Source organism: Corylus avellana, chromosome ca8 (assembly GCF_901000735.1).
Source record: "Corylus avellana chromosome ca8, CavTom2PMs-1.0".
NCBI lineage: Eukaryota > Viridiplantae > Streptophyta > Magnoliopsida > Fagales > Betulaceae > Corylus > Corylus avellana.
In genome coordinates, this window is record NC_081548.1 from 23,165,063 (window position 1) to 23,185,341 (window position 20,279).

Below are 20,279 nucleotides of genomic sequence, written 5' to 3' on the forward strand. Positions count from 1 at the left end.
AACGAGCTAATTTCGTTTATATTTAAGGTGAAAGTATAGATTTTTCAAACGTTTGAAAAACGAGTCAGCCAGCTATGAGCCCCAAAATAAAATAACTATGTCATATTAAAATAAAATAGAAAACAATTTCAATGTAAAGGTTTTAAGTGTCATGGATAATTCACATTTGGCTGTACATATTCAATGAGATTATCAGTGATGAAGCCATGACATCAGAGATTATAAGAGGAAGTGTAGAAGAGCCCACCTTCAAGTCCTCCACATGGTGGAGGATTTGGATTGCCATAATCATTTGCTATTAATCCGGGAGTGATAGGCCTTGCCATAATCATAGCTTACGTAAGTCATTATTAAATGGACAAAGATTTTCTCAAGATTGAAGGACTTCTTTTAATTAAAATTTGTCATTAAAAAGTTAAAACAAATAAAATGCACATAAGAATCACACCTTTTTCTCTTTCTTCTTTTTTTTTTTTTTTTTTTTTTTTAAAAAAAAAATCTATTAAAAACACATGAGAATTATATGCTCTAATTTAATTTACAAGAAAACTTTGTCCTTATCCTACTAAGGTGCAGTATTTTCAAGAAAAATAAATGAATTCAAAATTTAATGATAATTTTTGCTGTTACATTAAAAAGTATGTACTTGAAAATGCGAATAACATTTGTCTATTTTCTATAAATAAAGGACAAAAATTTTTCAATATTTTATTCAACCGACTTCAATAGGTGTCATCTGGATCTGGATCCATTGAAATTCCTAAGGGAATTTCAATTTTTAGAATTTCATATGTAAGCCGTCTATTTTTCATTCAATGATCATTGTTATGCCACGTGTCCCACTACTAATAATTTATTATTTTATTAGTAGTGGGACACGTAGCAGAACAATAAATATTGGATGAAAAATGAGCGGCCTAAATTTAAAATTTCATAAACTGAAATTCTTTAAAAAATTTCAATAGATCTTAATCCTAAATATTAATTTTTTAAAAACTTAAAAATATTAAATAATATTTATCACTTATTATAATAGGTAGAAAGAAATTTTTATCCTTTCTATAAATTGGTCAGGCAAGATGGTTGTGTTTAGGCAATGATTACGCCTGTCCTCCCTATTTCCAAAGTCTTACCAACAAGCAAATGAGCCAAATAAAAGTTATTAGCATTTCTTGGGGGGTGTTTGGCACATGCACTAGTTGGTCCCCTGTTGACTGCCCCAGTCGCAAGAGACATAAAATTGTAAATCAGGGGCTTTAACACAGCATTCGATTGCCTTATAACAGTAAGACTTCTAGCTTTTCAACTCTCGCATCATTATCCTCGGTGTTTTTCCAACTTGTGAATCATCATGACATTGTTGCTCTCACATGCCGACAGTAAGCAGGAAATATTTTCCAACAAGCCATTTTCTCTGTAACCTTTTTCTTTTGTTTTTTTCTGGCTGGTTTCATATCAATGGAATCATTTTATGTGACTAGACTTTCATTGCTATTGAATCTTTCTGCTACTAATTGGAAAGGGTCAATAATATTGCCAAAAAAACTGCTGCAACAAGAAGGAACATTTCCAAGTTCTCTACTACAGAGCAGGATCATCAATCTAGAAACTGCCAATTTTCACAGTTCAAAGCTCAAATTTGGTTCCTATATATATATATATATATATATATATATATAGATAAAAACTGACACTCAAATCATGTCAAGTTATTTTCAAATGCAAAGAAGTTATCACTGAAAAACAGATATTTTGACGTTTAGCACCTTTAAGTAGAGCTTAAACTCATAAAATAGTACTCTAAATAGAAAGCCACTGGCCCCTACTGCAGATCTGGACTCATCAATTGAAAATAAACTCTACATAAAGAATGAGAAATTATGAAGGAAATATACAGCATGTCAATTCTACAGCTAGAAAACAAGAGCATCAGAGCAACAACTTGACAAATTTTATTATACAATGGCATGAAGCTCGCTAAACACATCGATGAACTATATATCTCACACTTGACTTAACAACTAGAATAACATGATGGAAGAACAAAAAAAAAAAAAAAAAAAAACTTCTAAGCCTTCTAAGCTACGGATCATTATGGGATTGCACATTAAAGCACATGCACTTGTCTTTCATCGCTTCAGCCTCACTTCCGTACTCTTTGAATCTGAACTCTTCTTGCTTGTAGGTAGAAGGCACCTTTCCCTCACTGTAACATTGATTACAGAGACTAAAATGAGATTTTATTTCCTTGAAGCGGGATCCAATAACCGGATAGCGGCAAACTGCACAAACATAGCGGCCATGGCGGTTCCTATCCCCAGTTTCAAGCTTCAATAGTGTGGACATGATACCAAAACCCCAATCGGAATCATCAAACATGACAAGAAACTCAGAGTAAGACACCAGTGAAGCATCGGAGTCTCCATGGAGTTCCAGCATCTCACTAACCCCATGAGAAGGGACATAGATAGCCCTCAACAATTTGATGTATCTAACAGCATCGGCCTTTCTAATCTGCGAAATGCCTTCATTCACAGGACGCCACACAAGCGCATCAAACGCCACACGCTTGCGCTTCTCTAGAGGGCCGCTGCAAATGGGGGCAAGGACAGCATAGAACATGCCCAAATCCACCCTGCCTGAGCCTGCTTCATCCAGGACAGAGAGTATCCTCTCGTTTATGGCTTTGACGGCTCCTTGGAATGTTTCAGGCTTTAGGAAATTGAGCAAGCGACGGAGAATTTCTTCCAAGTTAGGCTTACGTATGGTTTTCTGGGGAGCGCCAGTACCGGAATAGGACACCGGCACATCACGATCAATCATCTCCCTCTTCAGAAGGTCTACATCACAACGACTCAACCTGGTAATCCTCTGGAAAGCTCTAATTTGAAGAGCATTGGCCAAGTCCTGTCTCAAGGTAGTCTTGTCCCCAACAGTCTTAAATCTCGAGAATTCCACAGTGACAAATGCCCCTTCCCCATTGGCACCCCCATTAGACTTCACCTTCTTCTTCTGCAACTGCTTCAAATGTGATATAGCATCATGCAATTCAACCCTGTTTGTCATCTTCAACGCTTCCTTCAAAGCTTTCTTAGCCTCCTCAGTTTCCCCAGCCCCCAACAAGGACACAGCCTTGTTGAGCTGTGCCCGCCAATGATTCGGCCACACAGCTAAAACCCTAGTATACATCTCCGAGGCTCTCGGAAACCTACCCAAGTCCATATACAGCCCACCCAAATTGTACAAAGCGTCAACATGACCGGGTTTCAAATCAATAGCCTTCTGAAACACCTCAATCGCCCTCTCATCCTCATCCATGGCATGCAAAGCCGACGCCAAATCGCAATGTGCGTCGGCATAATCCGGTTTCATGAATATGGCCTCTTCTAAGGCCTTCACGGCCGCCCTATATTCCCCAACCCCAAACAGAGCACTACCCAAAAGCTTCAAAGCTCTAAAATGCGTAGGACAAAGAATTGCAGCCTCTCTATAGTACTCACAAGCACTAAGAACCATACCTTCGCCTTCCAGCGCAATCCCAAGATTGACATAAATCTGTGGCAGCAAGTAGCCCCACTGATTCCCACCAGCCTCGGCCGCCTCCAGAGCCAACAAGAACTCCTCCTTGGCCTCCTTGTACTTCCCAAGCACATAGTGGCAATTCCCAGCTCTGAAATGCGGTCTCACATCCACGGGTTGCAACTCACAAGCCCTCTTGAAGCTCACCAAAGCCTCCTTAAACAACTGGTGCTCGTACAAGACCCTACCGATCGCCATGTGCCCATCAAAGGCCTCCTCTCTGGACCTCGCCCCGTCGGCTCGGCTCCTGAGAACCCCCAATTCCTTCACGAACGCCGCGTAGTCGTGTCCGGACTCTTCCCAGAACACCCTTTTGTCAGAAATCTCCGTTGACGGTCCCAATTCCCTCGACCACCCAGCGTCTGAGTACGCGTCGAAATTGTCTCCTTTCAATTTCCCATCTTTCGCTTGCTTTGCCTTGAGCCTCTTGATCAGAATCTCCAAGTCGTCGACGATCTTCCACGTGTCGTCGAAGACGATCCCGTGGTTGGGCGAGACCGCCCACGCAGCGGTCCTCTGCTTCTTCTGGGCGTCGATTGCGCGCTCGTCGGCAATCGAAGACGACGACGCTTCCGAGATTCCCTTGATGTTCTCATCCAAACTGAGCTCGAGCTCCAGCGCGTCAAAGTCACGGTCTACGTCGCCGGCGCCGTCGTCGTAGGTCCGCAACAGTCCCTCGTAGGTCAGGCCCTTCTCGCCGTCGATGAACTCGCCATAGGTCCGGAACACCTCGTCGAGAATGGCGTTGATTTGCTCGTCGCTGAACTTGACCCTCGGGTTCACCGCCACCACAAGCGCCGACATTTCCTCTCTGTTGAGCCCTCCATCGCGGTTCACATCGAATTGCTGGAAAATCCTCTTCACCTTCTCCGATCTGCTACCTCTCGTCGCCATTTTTCTCCCTCTCGCTTCGCACTGAGACGGAGAGGGTCTCTAAAAGAAAACCCACAAAGATGATAGAGATAGGGGCTAAGGGCTAAGCAAAATTATGGGTTCGTGGGGGGAGTGTTCGCTTCCTCTCATTGGATCTAGAAGGAAAGCTAAAGAAAAAAGGAGGAGCTAGAGAGGGAAAGAAAGAGAGACTCCTCTCTCTTTTTCTCTCTATCCGTTTCCTTTCTCTCTCTCTCTCTCTCTCACTTCGTTGGCTGTGATGATTGGTGTGGTGGCAGCCCCACGATAAAGCAACGTCGTTTTACTTTTCGTTATTTTATTTTATTTCGGCTGAGTAGGCTGTGCGAGGCTTGGCTATTAGACAATTGGCTTGTATTTGAAAAAGGTCACAGTAGAGACTTTTGGCCAGCTGGCTTAATATTAGATTAGTGGGGCTTTTAGAACTAATTGCGTCGTGCTAATTACCGTACCAAACGTCCACTTTGCGATAAAGAAATTATTATGATTCGAGTCCAACTGCCGATATTAGCTGAACCGTCGGTTCACTTCTAATCTAAGTATTTTAGCCTATTCAACGCCAGGATTTTCCCTTTTTTTTTTTTTAAAAAAAAAAGTATTATTAAGTTTCATCGACTTGATCATACTAAAATCCTAAAACCTCTTCAATAGAGTTGATAGTACCATGCCAAATAAAATAAATAAATATCTAGTTTAGTAGCTTATTGCCGACAGACTAAAAGTCTGTTTTGGTTTGTAATTTCAAAAAGTGCCGATCATAATATGTTTTACATAAAAAAAATATATAAAATATGTAAAGATATATATAAAAAGAAAAAAACAATATATGTATTAGGGGGGTTGGACCACCCCAAGATTGGGCAAAGGGCTTGACTAAACTACTCCCAAATTTTGTGGATGGTTAGGTCATCTTGTTTGAGCGAAATTGGAGGTGGCTGAACTACCTCTATGGTTTAAGCGGTGGTTCGACTATCTCCAACTTTGGTTAGAGGGAGTAGCTGAATCATCTTCAAGCTTTTGGAGTAGTCTGACTACTCTTATTGACCAAAGGTGTGGCACTAATATGATACTCTTGCAGTTTGTATTAAATTTTTAAACGGAAGTTTAGAGGGGGGACTTAATTTGCTATTTATGCTGACCACATTAACTTTTAAGTAACTTTTTTAACTTTAAGAAACATATTGCAAATCAATGCAATTATTGAGACTGATTTTACGTTTTTTCCTAAAAGTAATTCTAAAAGAAAAAAAGAAAGAAAGAGCAAAACATTAAAAACTCTAATACATACTTTTTGAGTTTAGTTTAGCTTTAATTTTGGTTAAAACTGGAGTCACTAGACTATATGTCCGAGTGTGACATGACATGATACATGTTCCAAACATGAAACAAAGCCGGAACCAAATCCATTATTTTCTTTATATTGTTTGCTAAGTCTCATTTACTTTTCTCTTGATTTTTTATACAAAAAAATAATTATTTTAGAAAAGGAAAAAAATACATATATCGGTCTAGCTATCCTAAAACCCTCGTATATATCGGTCTAGTTCTCCTAAAACCCTCGTGGAGGCGCATGTTGGGTTGGTTCTTCCGACTGTCATCTTTCAGAGCAGCACTTCCAGAGTCCCAAGGCTCAGCAATTTTGTCATTTTAGGTAAAATGGCCAAATCACTAAAATTTTCTCATCTTTTGTTTATTATGTCATTCTTTTCCCCCCTTTTTCTTCAGTACTTTTCTCAACGAAAACTGCCTCTCCCGCCTCTCTCTCTCTCTCTCTCTCTCTCTCTCTCTCTCTCTCTCTCAGTAGCTAATCCGTCCATTTCTGCCTCTCCGCTTCTCTCTCTCAGTTGCTCAAACCAGGAAGTCTGTCTCTCCGCCTTCAACGAAGTCTGCCTCTCCGCTTCTCTTTCTCTCAGTCGCTCAAGGTAACCTTCTCACTCTCTCTCGTTTTTTTCCGCTTAAGTCTGGTTTCTCTCTTCTCTGTTTTGATTCAAGAATCGTGGTGTTTGGTTGTGGGAGATTAAGAGATTTGATGATGGGGGATGGCTGGTTGATTGGCTTTTGCGTTTGTATTTTGTTGGTTTTTGGCGTTTTGGGCTTTCCCAGAGGAGGAAGCCATCGGTGGCTTTGGTTTGTAGTTTTTTTTTTTTTAGTTTTTTATGTAGAGTTGTCTAGGTTGCTGCTTGAGGAAAGGGAGAGTTTGTGTGTGTGTGTGCGTGTGTGTGTGTTTTTTTAGTGTGATATATTGGATCACTTGTCCAAAGCAGGGGAAAAAGAAGACATTAAAAGATCAAAAGAAAATTGTATGTACGAAAAACAACTGTGGTATGAATATTAATATATTATAACAGCAAAGCAATAGCAACAATAATAAAATTGATATGTCGTCACCTGGTAAAACTGTCGTTCTAATAGAGATTTTTGACCCATCCAGCTCATCCATGTAGTTTTATATATTCAATTAACAATCAAAATTTCCCATAAATTCTTGAAATGCTTAGTGAGTTTTATGAATTGTCCTCATTATGGTGGCAGACAAGACTGATTATTGAAACGCTTGAAGATAAGACTCAGTTTTGGATTGAATCCCATAATTGCTATGGGTGTTCTGTATTGATATTTATAAACCATTCACAACGTGTCGTCTGGTGTTTCAAATACAAAGTGATTATCTCATCTTGTCTACAATACTTGAATTCAAACTACTGTCATTTGAATCTTCGGCTTCGGATGATTTATCTTCAGTTTCATTCTTGTTGCTCTTGTTACGGATACGACGTTGATCCTTATCAGGATCAGGTGGAGTCTTATCTCCAAGTGTTTCAATACTGATCAATAGTTTTCGTCTGCTTGGAACTTCCACTTGGTTATGTTGAATATTTGTCTGACCTTTGGGTCACCAAGGCAGCATGGCAGGTATGGTTTCTTCCTTTATCCTTTATCTCATTATTAACTTGCAATTTTATAGAAATAAACCGTTAAAAAAATGTATACTTAAGTGGATTTTCCTATGGTATCTAAAGAAGACAATATTAGCTACTATTAGTTCTATGCGTATGTTAATGTAGTGACATAAAAAGCTAGTAGGATTTACTTTGACTAGGGCCATATGTTTATGTTAATGTATTGACAGAAAAAGCTACTATTAGACAAAACAATGACTTCCCAGCGTTTCCAACATGAGGAATGCATTGGACGTCCGTGCAGTTGCCAACCGTTATGCTGCCCTACTGCAACTATGCTGCTCCCGAAGCCCCCCTTCGTACTCCCTAGCTCGAACTATCCATGCTCATATGATAACTTTTGGGTTCAGGCCACGGGGCCACATTCTCAACCGTCTCATCGATGTTTACTGCAAATCATCCAACATTGGCTATGCCTGCCACCTGTTCAACAATAATCCTGAACAAGATATAGTTGCAAGAACAACGTTGATTGCTGCATACTCTGCTGCAAGGAATCTGAAGCTGGCTCGGGAAGTATTTTGTGGTACCCCATTGAGTATCAGAGACACGGTTTTCTACAATGCGATGATCACATGCTATTCCCATAATAATGATGGCCACACTGCCATTGAACTCTTTCGCGACATGAGGAGACACGGGTTTAGGCCAGATAATTTTACGCTCACCAGTGTACTAGGAGCTTTGGCACTCATAGCTGATGAGGAAAAACAGTGCCAGCAGATGCATAGTGCTATGCTAAAATCAGGAACAGGTTTTGTTACTTCAGTGTTGAATGCGCTTATATCTGCTTATGTAAAGTGCGCGTCTTCACCATTAGCATCGACATCGTCATTGATGGGTGCAGCTAAGAAGTTGTTTGATGAGATGCCTGAGAAGGATGAGTTAACATGGACGACAATGATTACAGGGTATGTGAGGAATGATGATCTTGATGCAGCCCGTGAAATGCTTGATGGGATGACTGAAAAGTTGGGGGTTGCATGGAATGCAATGATTTCTGGTTATGTGCACCATGGTTTTATTCACGAGGCATTGGACATGTTTAGGAAGATGCATGCAATGGGGATTCAGCGAGATGAGTTTACTTATACGAGCGTAATCAGTGCTTGTGCTAATGTTGGATTGTTCAAACATGGAAAGCAAGTGCATGCTAATATTTTGAGAACAGAAGGGAAACCTGAACCGGAGTTTTCACTCTCTGTGAATAATGCATTGGTTACACTATACTCGAAATGTGGTAGAGTTGACGAGGCTCGGGGGATTTTTAATAAGATGCTTGTAAGAGATCTTGTTTCGTGGAATGCAATCTTGTCTGCATATGTGAACGCAGGGCGCGTTGAGGAAGCCAAGTTATTCTTTAAGATGATGCCTGAGAGGAGCCTTCTAACATGGACTATGATGATATCTGGTTTTGCACAGAATGGGTTTGGAGAAGAAGGTTTGAAGCTGTTCAACCAAATGAGAATGGAGGGTTTTGAGCCGTGCGATTATGCATTTGCAGGAGCAATTACATCTAGTGCAGTGCTAGGAGCATTGGAGCATGGACGCCAGCTCCATGCTCAGCTACTTCAGTTGGGGCATGATTCAAGCCTCTCAGCTGGAAATGCACTTATTACAATGTATGCAAGATGTGGCATTGTTGAGGCTGCAAATCTTGTGTTCCTTACAATGCCTTATTTGGATTCAGTATCTTGGAATGCTATGATTGCAGCTTTAGGGCAACATGGACAAGGTCTCCAAGCAATAGAACTTTATGAGCAGATGTTGAAGGAAGATATAGTACCTGATAGGATAACTTTTCTTACAGTTCTCTCTGCTTGTAGCCATGCTGGTTTAGTCAAAGAAGGGCGTCAGTATTTTGACTCAATGTGTTTTTACGGTATAAACCCAGGTGTAGATCATTATGCTCGATTGATTGATTTGTTGTGTCGAGCTGGGAAGTTCTCAGAAGCAAAGGATGTGATCGAATCAATGCCTTCTGAGCCAAGTGCAACAATTTGGGAGGCTCTTCTTGCTGGTTGCCGGCTCCATGGGAACATGGATTTAGGGATTCAAGCTGCTGATCAACTCTTTGAACTGATGCCACAACATGATGGGACCTATGTACTTTTGTCAAACATGTATGCCACTGCAGGAAGGTGGAATGATGTGGCTAAGGTGCGGAAATTAATGAGGGATCGGGGGATTAAGAAAGAACCTGCATGTAGTTGGGTTGAGGTTGAAAACAAGGTTCATGTGTTCTTGGTTGATGACACTCGGCACCCCGAGGTGCAAGCGGTGTACGATTATCTAGAGCAATTGATACTTGAATTGAGAAAACTTGGATACGTCCCCGACACAAAATATGTTCTGCATGATATGGAGTCTGAGCATAAGGAGTCTGCCTTGTCTACTCATAGTGAGAAGCTTGCAGTTGTTTTTGGGCTCATGAAGCTTCCTCTAGGAGCCACTATTAGGGTTTTCAAGAACCTTAGGATCTGTGGGGATTGCCATAATGCATTCAAGTTCATGTCAAAAGTGGTGGGCAGAGAGATAGTTGTGAGAGATGTGAAGAGGTTTCATCATTTTAGGAATGGTGACTGCTCTTGTGGCAATTATTGGTAGGCAGAATATTCGTCAGCCGATTATCTATTGGAGAAGGTTAATGTCAAAGGTAGAAAACCCCATCTCATTTTCCTATTTATTGCCCACAAGTGTGGGAATTTGTACACTGCAGAGCCACGCCAATAATTCGCCAATTATGGATTCAACTACCGAAACATACAGTCACTCTCAAGGACTTCCCAAAGTCTCGCCAAAGGTGCATGCATGAGTTTTTCACTTTCCTCTGGATTTTTTCAACAGAAGGTATTGAATCTCAACAAAGAATATTCTTTATAATCTCTAATATTGTTGACGAGTACTGCTACACCTAAAAACTCTTTTATAACTTGTTGACGTGATTGGAGCCATATCAACCACTGTTTGTTTTTTAACACCCTCCAATCAATCAAGTGCTAATACGACGAGTCAACAAGTTGTAAAATAATTGTAAGTCTAAAACATTATTTCCTTGAATAGGTGATTTATTATTTTACTTCGTAGAACAATTAGCAGCATTTGACAATAGTTTCTATGTTTCTGTAATACTTGTTAAATAACATGGGCATCTTTAGTTCGTTGTTTACGTATAGCGAACTAAATTTTCTTGGATTTTTACATTGTTGATCCAGCAATGTACTTTCTGCAACCATCGATAAAACTTCCTCATGAAAAATCTAATTAGGGCATGTTTTTTGCACCCTTAAGGATTTAATTCACATAGAATTAAAGGATGGCTTACCAACTTCATTGGGTTTTAAAGAATATATCTTAGTTGATAAAACGTTATCCCATTTTTTAGTTTCTTTCACATAGGGCATGCCTATGATGCTGATGAAGTCTCTGAGGATCACATTCCTAGAATCTGATTATAGAACAATTTCTTGAGGATGTGTTTGATAATGGTTTTAAGAAGTGCTTCTCTTTTCTTTTTTTGGAAAAAAATATTTTAACGTGATATAAAAGCGAAAAGTGTTTTTTTAGGTCCACATTTGAAAAGTGCTTTGAATTGTTTGTTATTAGTTTTGAAAGGAAAAAAAAAAGAAAAGAAAAAGTGTTTTCTTTTGTTTTGAAAAAATAAGTGTTTTCAAAACTAATGCCAAACTATTTGAATTTTTTATTTTTTATTATTATTTTATTTATTTTTTTGTAAAATATGCATATATATATGGCACCAGGAAGAACGGAGTCTGCAAAATCGTCTCCTCCTTTTTTGGAAAATCAGTCCAAATTATAGGGCTCAGTCCAAATCAAATTCAATCAAATGCTAAAATTAAAGTGATCATGTTATACCACCCATTACTATCTTTGATAAAAAAAAAATTACAAATTGAACAAACTATCCTAATACAAGAATTACAGCAATCGTTACATTTAAATAGTTTTTTGCTCCCAATTAGTGTGTGCAGAAATTGGAGTAAGATTGTAGTAACCGGAAAAAATTGAGTAATTTTAAAAGTCTTTCTTGTGTCCCTTCAAGAATGATGTGACTTTTAAAATCGTTATTTGATCAAAATTTAATAATAATCAATTACAATAGTGATTTTAAGGGTCCGTTTGGAATTGCGATTTCAATAAGTGTGATTTTAAAAATTGCGTTTTTAAAAATTGTGTTTGTTAAATTGTTACTTTTTAAAATCACAAAGGTGTTTGGTAAAACATGTTAAAAAAAATATTTTTTTATTAAATATTTGTTATGAGAAATCGTAATTTTGGTTTAAATTCGTGCATTTTCAAATAAGCACTCATAGCCTGCTTTTAGAAATCGCATTTTTTTTTTGTTTTAAATCGCAGTGTTAAGCGTCTTACGTTTTGAGATATCTTTTAAAAATGTAAATTATTCTTGCGAAATTACAATCTCAAACGCACCATAAGAGTTACATTATTCTTGAAAGGATATAAGAAAGACGGACTTGTAGCATTACTAAAAAAAAATGAAACTGCGTGTCAATCTTTTGAGTTACGGATTCAGATTATTTCCTACTTAAAAGAGAAAGAAATGAAGTGATAACCTGAGAATTGTGCGCGCAAAGGGCCCTATGAGCGTGGCCTCATGTTCGGGTAAGGAAATTGATTCAGATTATTTCCTATTTAAAGAGAAAGGAAAAAATTGATAACATGAGAATTGTGAGAGGTGTGCGCTCAAAGGGCCCTACAAGCGTGGTCTCATGTTCGTATAAGGAAAATTCCTTTACATACTCCTGCCCAAAAAAGAGTAGAAAAGGTGAGAAATAATTGGGGAAAATTTCAATCGTAGAGATCCATTTCTTTTAGTTACACATTTAGAAGAAGAACAAGTCAAACATTTTTTTTAGTTAATATAAGTCAAATGATAATGGTACCCAACTTCTTATTAAAAGTTTTTTTATTATATATATATATATATATATATATATATTATATGTCCGCACAAGATGAAGGAAAATGGCGAAGTTGAGTACCATTATCTCTGCTGTATGAAATTCAAATCTATTTTGGTCGTCTAATTACAACCATTTCTAAAAGAAAAAAGAGATAGGGTATAGGGAATTACGGAGGTATAACAAAAAATCACAAAAGATTTGTTGTTGGACTGATATTAAAAATTAAATTAGCTAAAGAAAAATAATAAAAATCATTCTCTCAATTATATTTTAATCATTTTTTTTTTAATAAATCTAATTGTTGATCTATTAAATTTGTAAAAAGAGATGATTGAACGAATAATATGTAGCATGCACCTAACTAAATAAAACAAAAATAAATAAATATAGTAAATATATTATCAATTAATTGGACAATAAAGTGACCGAAATGTCTATTTATAGCCAAAGAAAAACTTGGTTTTTCACACGTGACTAACAAAAGTTTGATTTGCCGACAGGCGGTGGAGAGTGAAGGCTACTAAAAAAAGAGAAAACGAAAGAAAAATGGGTGGCGATCGTGTTAATATACTGCCAAGTGGAGGTTAAAACGATAATTTCATCAATTGGCGGTTTCGTTTCAACGGTCGGTTCTATTTCCCACTCTGTCTCGTGGTTTTGGGGCCTTTTGGCCACATTTCTCTCTATTTCCAGGTTGGATCCAACGTTTTCGCCAATTTCTATTTTCTTTCTGTTCCTTGCGTAAATTGATTTGTATCTTCGCATTGAAGTATGTAGTTCCAGTGCCATTCGATTTCTCTTCTTGGTTTGGAGATCAGAAGGTGAGCTAAATTGTTTGGTTTGAGTAATCTTTCTCTGTTTCTTGCTTTCATTTACATTCAGATTCAACGTTTAGGTTACAATTTATTTGTTTCTGATCTTGAAGAGGAAACTCTGCGGTGAATGCCTCCACAATGAGTGGAGAGGAGCAGATGATGCAAGGGGGCACACCGGGATCGAATGGCCAAGAAGAGAGGATTTTCGTTTCGGTTAGGGTGAGGCCTTTGAATGAGAAAGAGATTTTGAGGAACGATGCGTCCGATTGGGAATGCATCAATGGAAACTCAATCAAGTTCAAGCACAACCTGCCGGACCGTGCCATGTTTCCCTCCTCCTATACATATGGTAATCAAGCATGTTCTTGCTTTATTATCTCTTCATTTCTTTTGATTAATGGTTGTAGTCTCATAAAGTTTGTCGTGTCCAATTTCTTAAAATGTCAAAACTCTCAAGATTCCTCTAAATGAATCATATGTGTAATATGCGTCAATGATTATAAGAATCAACAGTTAATATAACATTATTGGGCGCTCAAACCCATAGATTTAAGATTTTGGATTGAATGGTATCATTTTCCATATACAATAACTAATCTTGGAATTGTTTTTCTTTTTTAATTTCGCCAATTCAATAAGTTAAAAGGTTGTTCAAACTCAGGCAAGAACTTGAACTTGATCTCAACAAAATTTACGCTTTTATAATAACATCAACTTTTTATTTCAGTTTATAGAACCTGTTATAACTTTCTTTTTTGGTCTTTTTTCTTTTTGCATTTTTTCCCATGACTTTACGCTTCTATAATAACATCAAATTTTCATATCAGATTAGAGAATCTCTCATAATAACTTTGTTTCACCACCCCACCCCCCTCCCCCCGTTTTTTTTGGCAATCAATGAACTGGGGATAGATAGAGTATTTGGTAGTAACTGCCCCACAAAGCGGGTGTATAAAGAAGGAGCAAGGGACGTTGCCCTTTCAGCAGTCAACGGTATTAACTGTGAGTAATTTTCTTGACCTCATTTTCTGTTTCCTGATATTCGAGTACGATGGTAGACGACTGAAGGTGAAATATGCGTACAGCAAGCATTTTTGCATATGGGCAAACCAGCAGTGGAAAGACGTACACCATGAGTGGAATTACTGAATATGCAGTAGCAGATATATATGAATACGTAGATATGGTATGTACAAACTTAAACATCTCATATTTACAACGTATTCTATGTTGTTCCTTGGCACAGTAGCATAAGTTTGACATGTTTTATTTCATCTTTTAGCATAAAGAAAGGGAATTTGTGTTGAAGTTCTCTGCCATGGAGATTTATAACGAAGCTGTGAGAGACCTCCTCAGCTCAGACAATGTTCCACTTAGACTTCTAGATGACCCAGAGGTTAATAGTGTGCATTCTTCTTCTTTTCTTTGTTCTTTTTGTCATAGTGTTCTTTAAAGATAGTTCATTGTTGTAATTTAATGATCAAGAACATCTTCAATAATGTTATTTCACTTCTACAGAAAGGTACTGTTGTTGAGAGACTTACGGAGGTGACTCTGAGGGACTGGGACCATCTGCAAAAGCTACTTTCCATCTGCCATGGTAAAGGAACTTGTGTTGGAGTTTGCTTCACAAAATGACATTATATCTATCTCACATTTGTTTTCACCGTGTTGACGTTTATGTTGTTATCTGGGTGTTTCATGCTTGCAGCTGAAAGGAAGATAGGAGAGACCTCTCTGAATGAAACTAGCTCCAGATCTCATCAAATTTTGCGACTGGTATGAAACATCAAATTACAAAGTAGTTATTTTCTTATATTGTTACTCTTCTTATAAATTGTTGGATCCCACATGTATTCCACAGACAATTGAAAGTTCTGCTCATGAATATATAGGCGCTCCAAGCACTCTTATGGCTACAGTGGTATGTTATTGTTCATGAGTGATTAACAATAAATTTCTTCATAAGGTTCTGTTGGAATGATTTCATTACAAAGGAAAATGAGAACTGAAGTTGGCTTATTTGTGCAGGATTTTGTTGATCTTGCCGGTAGTGAGCGTGCTTCTCAGACATCATCAGCTGGTGCAAGATTGAAAGAAGGTTCCCATATAAATCGCAGTTTACTGACACTTGGAACTGTAATCCGCAAATTAAGGTCTTATAATTTTCGTCTTTAACAGTTAATTCTTTTCAATTCATTTGTCAACTGGCAGCTAGAATATGCAGCTAGATTGCGTGATCTCAAATATGGTTATAATGCTTTGATTTTTTTTTAAGATGCCAAAGTCCTGAAAAAAACCTAGAAGTCAACTAATCTTACCTCCTCTGTTTTCATAGAAGAACCATGTTCATTAACGGCTTGCCAAACTGAGTTTTCTTCACAGAACCCTCATAAAAGCATGTCTACAGATTGTAAACTCTACTATATAATTTTCATTCTCGCTTTCTACGTTTGTGATTGAAATCCTTCTATCAATCATATTCCTAAAATTGTGTCCTTATAAATTAATACATGTAACTGCACTTGAAGTTAAATGGTAACATTAGGTTGCTGGTTAGTGTATGCAGATATCCTTTTTTCTTCTTTTTTATTTTTTATTTTTTTTATTTTTTTATTTTTTATTTTTTATTTTTAAACCTTATTGGCTAGGACTTGCTACTTTTGAAGAAAATATATTGTAGGAAAGAGTTTAAGGTGACAGAGCTAGGAATCGAGCATCTAAGTCTTTTTATATGCAACATAAAGTTTTGTCTTAATGGTAACATTAGGTCGCTGGTTAGTGAATGCAGATATCTTTTTTTCTTTCTTGTCTTCTTTTTTTTTTTTTTAACCTTATTGGGTAGGACTTGCTACTTTTGAAGAAAATATATTGTAGGAAAGAGTTTAAGGTGACAGAGCTAGGAATCGAGCATCTAAGTCTTTTTATATGCAACATAAAGTTTTGTCTTAGTGGCTAGTCTGGTTGTCTTCGCTTTCATTCCCTTGTTATGTTGTGTTGACTGCAGCATCGTTTGTGTCTCCTCCTTGGGTTTTTTTTATCTGTTTAATCCTGCTCAAGCCTTGAGCAACAATCTAGATCATGTTCTATAGTAGCATGTTGGAGGGTTTCTACAGCAGTATTTATTCTGTAGAATATGCTGCGCGCCTTTTATGTCAATTGCTGACGTAGTAGTACCTTGTTTCTCATTCGGGGGGGCCTGGGGCTGGAAATTTTGAAATTTTTGTATCTTTTCTTCTTGAAAACTCCTGTTTGTTCCCCCTTTAATTGACCTTCTTATTACTGTATTTATTGTAACATAACTTAATCATTTGTTCCTTGTCAATCTACTGTCATGGTTGGATGCAGCAAGGGAAGAACTGGGCATGTTCCTTATAGGGACTCTAAGCTAACACGCATTCTGCAGAACTCTCTGGTAGGCAATGCCAGAACAGCGATTATTTGCACCATGAGCCCTGCGCACTGTCACGTTGAGCAATCAAGAAACACACTCTTGTTTGCAAGTTGTGCTAAAGAGGTGACTACTAATGCACGGGTCAATGTGGTGGTGTCTGATAAAGCAATGGTAAAGCAACTGCAAAGAGAGTTGTCTAGACTAGAGAATGAGTTGAAGAGCTTGGTGTCGAATTCCATCACGTACGATTTTGCTGCCTTACTGAAGGAGAAAGATCTTCTGATTGAAAAGGTATGATGAGATGAATATCTAGAATCCAGTCTCTACAAATATCTGTTATACACTGTTTGCTCACATGTTCAAGTGTGGCACACGCTGCCTTTCCATGCAGATGGGCCAAGAGATTAAAGAATTGACTCAGCAATCTCAGCTTACTGAGTCTCGCATTAAGAATAGTCAGCAGTCAGTTGGAGGAGACCAGTTTTTAAGAATTGATGAATATTCTATATCAGAGTCATCAGGTCCAGCAAATCCTCTTTGTCTTGATCTAGGTCCCAGAACATGCAGTACGTCTAAAGATCTTCACGGATCCAGTGTGCATAATTCCAACAAGGATCACCAACAATTTTCTGGTAATTCAGTGGACAACTTACTGCTGGATGTCAGTACTCCTAAGTTTGTTGACCCTGATCTATATCGGTCTGGGGAGGAGATTGCTGAAAGAGCTGATGCAGCCTCTGAAGATAACTGCAAGGAAGTTCGATGTATTGAAGTGGAGGAATCTCCAGGAGATCAAAATATTGAATCCGTTCTTCCCTTACCTGGTCCTATAGAACAAGTTGGACAATTCCCCTTGAGAGAGCCCCTGAATGAAGATGTTGTAACATCCCCACAGAAGGGACCTAAGGAGGCAACAAATGGAGATGCTGTAACATCCCAACAGAAGGGACCTGAGGAGGCAACAAATGAAGATGCTGTAACATCCCAACAGAAGGGGTCTACGAAGGCGACAAATGAAGATGCTGCAACACCCTCACAGAAGGGATCTGAGGAGGCTATGGATGAAGATGCAGTGTCATATCCACAGAAGCGATCTGAGGAGGTTATGAATGAAGAAGCAGTATCATCCCCAGAGAAGGTAGCTAAGGATATGAATGGTGTTGATGACGACAACACTTACAATGATCTGAAGCAAAGAATTCAGAGCATGCAAAAGGCCATCAACCGTCTGATCAGTTTCTGTCCTTCAGACCGATCTCCATCCTCTGAAGCATATTTTTTGTCTAGCACTAGAAGCTCGAAATTCGCTAGAAGCAAAAGTTGTAGGGCAATTATGCAATCTGCTCATTGGTTCGAGAAGGCAGAACAGAATGAAAACACGCCACCTGCTGGGTCTGAGAAGGAGTACTTCCCCAGCATTAAAGAAGGCCCTCAGAGAAGTCTTTCTGCAATGAAGCTTGGTGCCAGAAGTGGAAATTTTTTGAGAAAAGCTTCTCAAAATTATGTTAAGAGCGTTTCCACAGAAGAACAGAACAGCAGGAAGTCTGATACAGAGGATGCGAAAAGCACCCCCAATTTTACTGCAAGACAGAGTGAAGCGGCCAAACCTCAGTCCAAGAGACTATTTAATGATTTGGTGCGAAGCCAGACCTCTCTCTCTCTCTCTCTCTCTCACTCTCTCTCTCTCTTACACACACACACACACATTACGTTTAGGTCTCTTGTGATTCTTTTGGTTTTATCTCACTTAAACCACATCATTGGTATTAACAATGAGACCTGCTATTCTTCCATTTCCCATTCATCTCTTTTTTCAAATATTCCACATTGGATCCAATGGTGGATTTGAAAAAGAGATGGATGGGAGATAGAGAAATAACATTTTTGATTAACAATTAGAAAACATATATAACAGAAAGTATGGGCCGCGATATCCAGTTCCAGTATTTAATACATAGTTCTCCGTGTTTTATCATGGGATTGTTGTGTGTGATAGGAACGAGATGCCGCAATAAGGACCTATGAGCACAGGAACAGCGTAAAAGATGCTGGCGTGCATGGTGCCTTGCTGCCTGGTTCTAATTGGCCCTTCGATTTTGAAAGGCAGCGGAGAGAAATAATTCAACTCTGGGATGCTTGCAATGTGCCATTGGTTCACAGAACCTTTTTCTTTCTTCTCTTCAAAGGTGAACCATCGGACGCAGTGTACTTGGAAATAGAGCTCAGACGGTTGTCCTTTCTCAAGGTTATATTTTCAAAAGGAAGTAGCAAAGAGAATCGAACTCTAACACCAGCTTCAAGGTATAGTCTCTCTCTTCCATGTGAAGGGATTCATCTTAGACACATGCACATGCACGTAACAAACATGCAATCGAAGCACCAAATCATGAGCTCAACATCAACAATGATGAAATTAACAGAACTTTGTAATCTTTTTGATTTTTTTTTTTTTTTAAATGTGAATGTAAAAGAAACTATTTTCTGATAGGGCCAAGATATAGCTTTGAGACGAAGTAGTCGTATTTAGATGGACTGGGATCTCTTATAATTGATAATTCATGTCTGTGAGAGGAGGCTCACCTGCCTGAGTTGGGGCTGTTTGGGTAGGGACCCCTCTCTTGGCCGCTTACAATTTTCTCTATCCTTCTTTGTGCAGCAGATTGTAGGGGATTCAAATTCTATATGGGCAACGTTACAAGTTGTTGTTGTAATATCAGGTCCTCGTTTGTTAGAAGTAGAAGAAAAGGTTTATTTAATTTGTTTTTTATGTGCCAACAAGAAATGTCTAATCTAACATCATTTTTTTTTGGTTGGTGAACAGTGAGAAGGCTCTCAATCGCGAGAGAAAAATGTTGAGCAAGAGAGTGAAGAAGTTCTCAGAGAAGGAACGAAAACGCCTTTATCAAAAATGGGGTATTGGGTTGAAAACCAAAAGAAGGAGCCTTCAATTGGTACACCACTTATGGAAGGTACCAAAGGACATGCACCATGTGCAGGAGAGTGCTGTCCTTGTTGCGAAGCTGGTGGGCTTTGTGGAAACAGGCCAAGCCCCGAAGGAGATATTTGGACTCAGCTTCTTATCCTCCTGGCCGCTAAACCGGAAAACCTTTAGATGGAAACACAGTAGTTTGTCTCTTCTCTCATAAGCTTTTTGGAACTAGAAAGGTACGGTACCTATGTTGAAATATCTCCTTCTGATTCTTACCATATAAACCCCCTCCACTTACTAAATTGGAAGCATTTTTCATTTCCTCTCTTCCATCTATTATTTTCTCTCTCTCCCCTTCCCCTTTTTTATTTGTTTCCTTTTCTTTCTTGTTTCGAGTTGTTGTCAGCGAAATTTGACTCGAGATGAAATGGATATTTTGTCTCACTGAACAATAGAGCCCGGGTTTTGATTTCTTAAGAGAACACTAAATTAACTGAATAAATTCCTTTTTTACTGCAGGACACAGCCCACCACTCAATACTCTACCACGGCTTTAGCTCGGTGCACGCCGCGGTGTTTTACCCTTCCGGTCAGAAGAGTAGACAACATAACATGCAATACAGGATATCGGCATTATCAACAACAATTTTTACCTTCTTCTTTTTTTTTTTTTTTCTTTTTTCTTTTTTTGGGTGGGTGGGTGGATTAATTCTTACTAAATATGTAATTAAAAATTAAAAATAAAAA

General features: G+C 38.5%; 3 protein-coding genes across 6 annotated transcripts; 2 read left to right on the forward strand and 1 right to left on the reverse strand.

Annotated features, from left to right (window-relative positions):
• Positions 1-1,929: 1,929 nt before the first annotated feature.
• On the reverse strand, positions 1,930-4,706 carry LOC132189400 (uncharacterized TPR repeat-containing protein At1g05150-like). Its single transcript, XM_059604137.1, has one exon. It carries the CDS (start codon positions 4,471-4,473, stop codon positions 2,083-2,085), a length of 2,391 nt encoding a protein of 796 aa, XP_059460120.1. The 5' UTR covers positions 4,474-4,706; the 3' UTR covers positions 1,930-2,082.
• A 1,349-nt stretch (positions 4,707-6,055) lies between these two features.
• Positions 6,056-10,583, forward strand: LOC132189001 (pentatricopeptide repeat-containing protein At1g25360). 2 transcript variants are annotated; one of them, XM_059603464.1, is made up of 4 exons: positions 6,056-6,139; positions 6,333-6,410; positions 7,279-7,401; positions 7,619-10,583. In XM_059603464.1, exon 4 carries the CDS (start codon positions 7,665-7,667, stop codon positions 10,053-10,055), a length of 2,391 nt encoding a protein of 796 aa, XP_059459447.1. In that variant the 5' UTR covers positions 6,056-6,139; positions 6,333-6,410; positions 7,279-7,401; positions 7,619-7,664; the 3' UTR covers positions 10,056-10,583. The 2 variants fall into 2 exon arrangements, with proteins under 2 accessions (XP_059459447.1, XP_059459449.1); XM_059603466.1 differs by lacking the exon at positions 7,279-7,401.
• A 2,551-nt stretch (positions 10,584-13,134) lies between these two features.
• LOC132189083 (kinesin-like protein KIN-7I) lies at positions 13,135-20,179 on the forward strand. 3 transcript variants are annotated; one of them, XM_059603590.1, is made up of 14 exons: positions 13,135-13,215; positions 13,320-13,558; positions 14,122-14,211; positions 14,295-14,395; positions 14,492-14,605; positions 14,728-14,809; positions 14,921-14,988; positions 15,074-15,133; positions 15,241-15,365; positions 16,558-16,894; positions 16,995-18,239; positions 18,600-18,904; positions 19,425-19,768; positions 20,052-20,179. In XM_059603590.1, exons 2-13 carry the CDS (start codon positions 13,348-13,350, stop codon positions 19,747-19,749), a joined length of 3,063 nt encoding a protein of 1,020 aa, XP_059459573.1. In that variant the 5' UTR covers positions 13,135-13,215; positions 13,320-13,347; the 3' UTR covers positions 19,750-19,768; positions 20,052-20,179. The 3 variants fall into 3 exon arrangements, with proteins under 3 accessions (XP_059459573.1, XP_059459572.1, XP_059459574.1); XM_059603589.1 differs by having other exon boundaries at positions 19,425-20,063; XM_059603591.1 differs by lacking the exons at positions 19,425-19,768; positions 20,052-20,179 and adding an exon at positions 19,263-19,320.
• Positions 20,180-20,279: the final 100 nt, after the last annotated feature.

What these genes read in the sequence shown, in the direction of transcription:
- LOC132189400 (XM_059604137.1), bottom strand. Translation starts at nt 4,473, where the DNA reads ATGGCGACGAGAGGTAGCAGATCGGAGAAGGTGAAGAGGATTTTCCAG.
- LOC132189001 (XM_059603464.1), top strand. Translation starts at nt 7,665, where the DNA reads ATGAGGAATGCATTGGACGTCCGTGCAGTTGCCAACCGTTATGCTGCC.
- LOC132189083 (XM_059603590.1), top strand. Translation starts at nt 13,348, where the DNA reads ATGAGTGGAGAGGAGCAGATGATGCAAGGGGGCACACCGGGATCGAAT. An exon ending in TCCCTCCTCCTATACATATG is followed by an intron (nt 13,559 to 14,121) that starts GTAATCAAGCAT and finishes AACTGGGGATAG; the next exon opens with ATAGAGTATTTGGTAGTAAC. An exon ending in AAGATCTTCTGATTGAAAAG is followed by an intron (nt 16,895 to 16,994) that starts GTATGATGAGAT and finishes CTTTCCATGCAG; the next exon opens with ATGGGCCAAGAGATTAAAGA.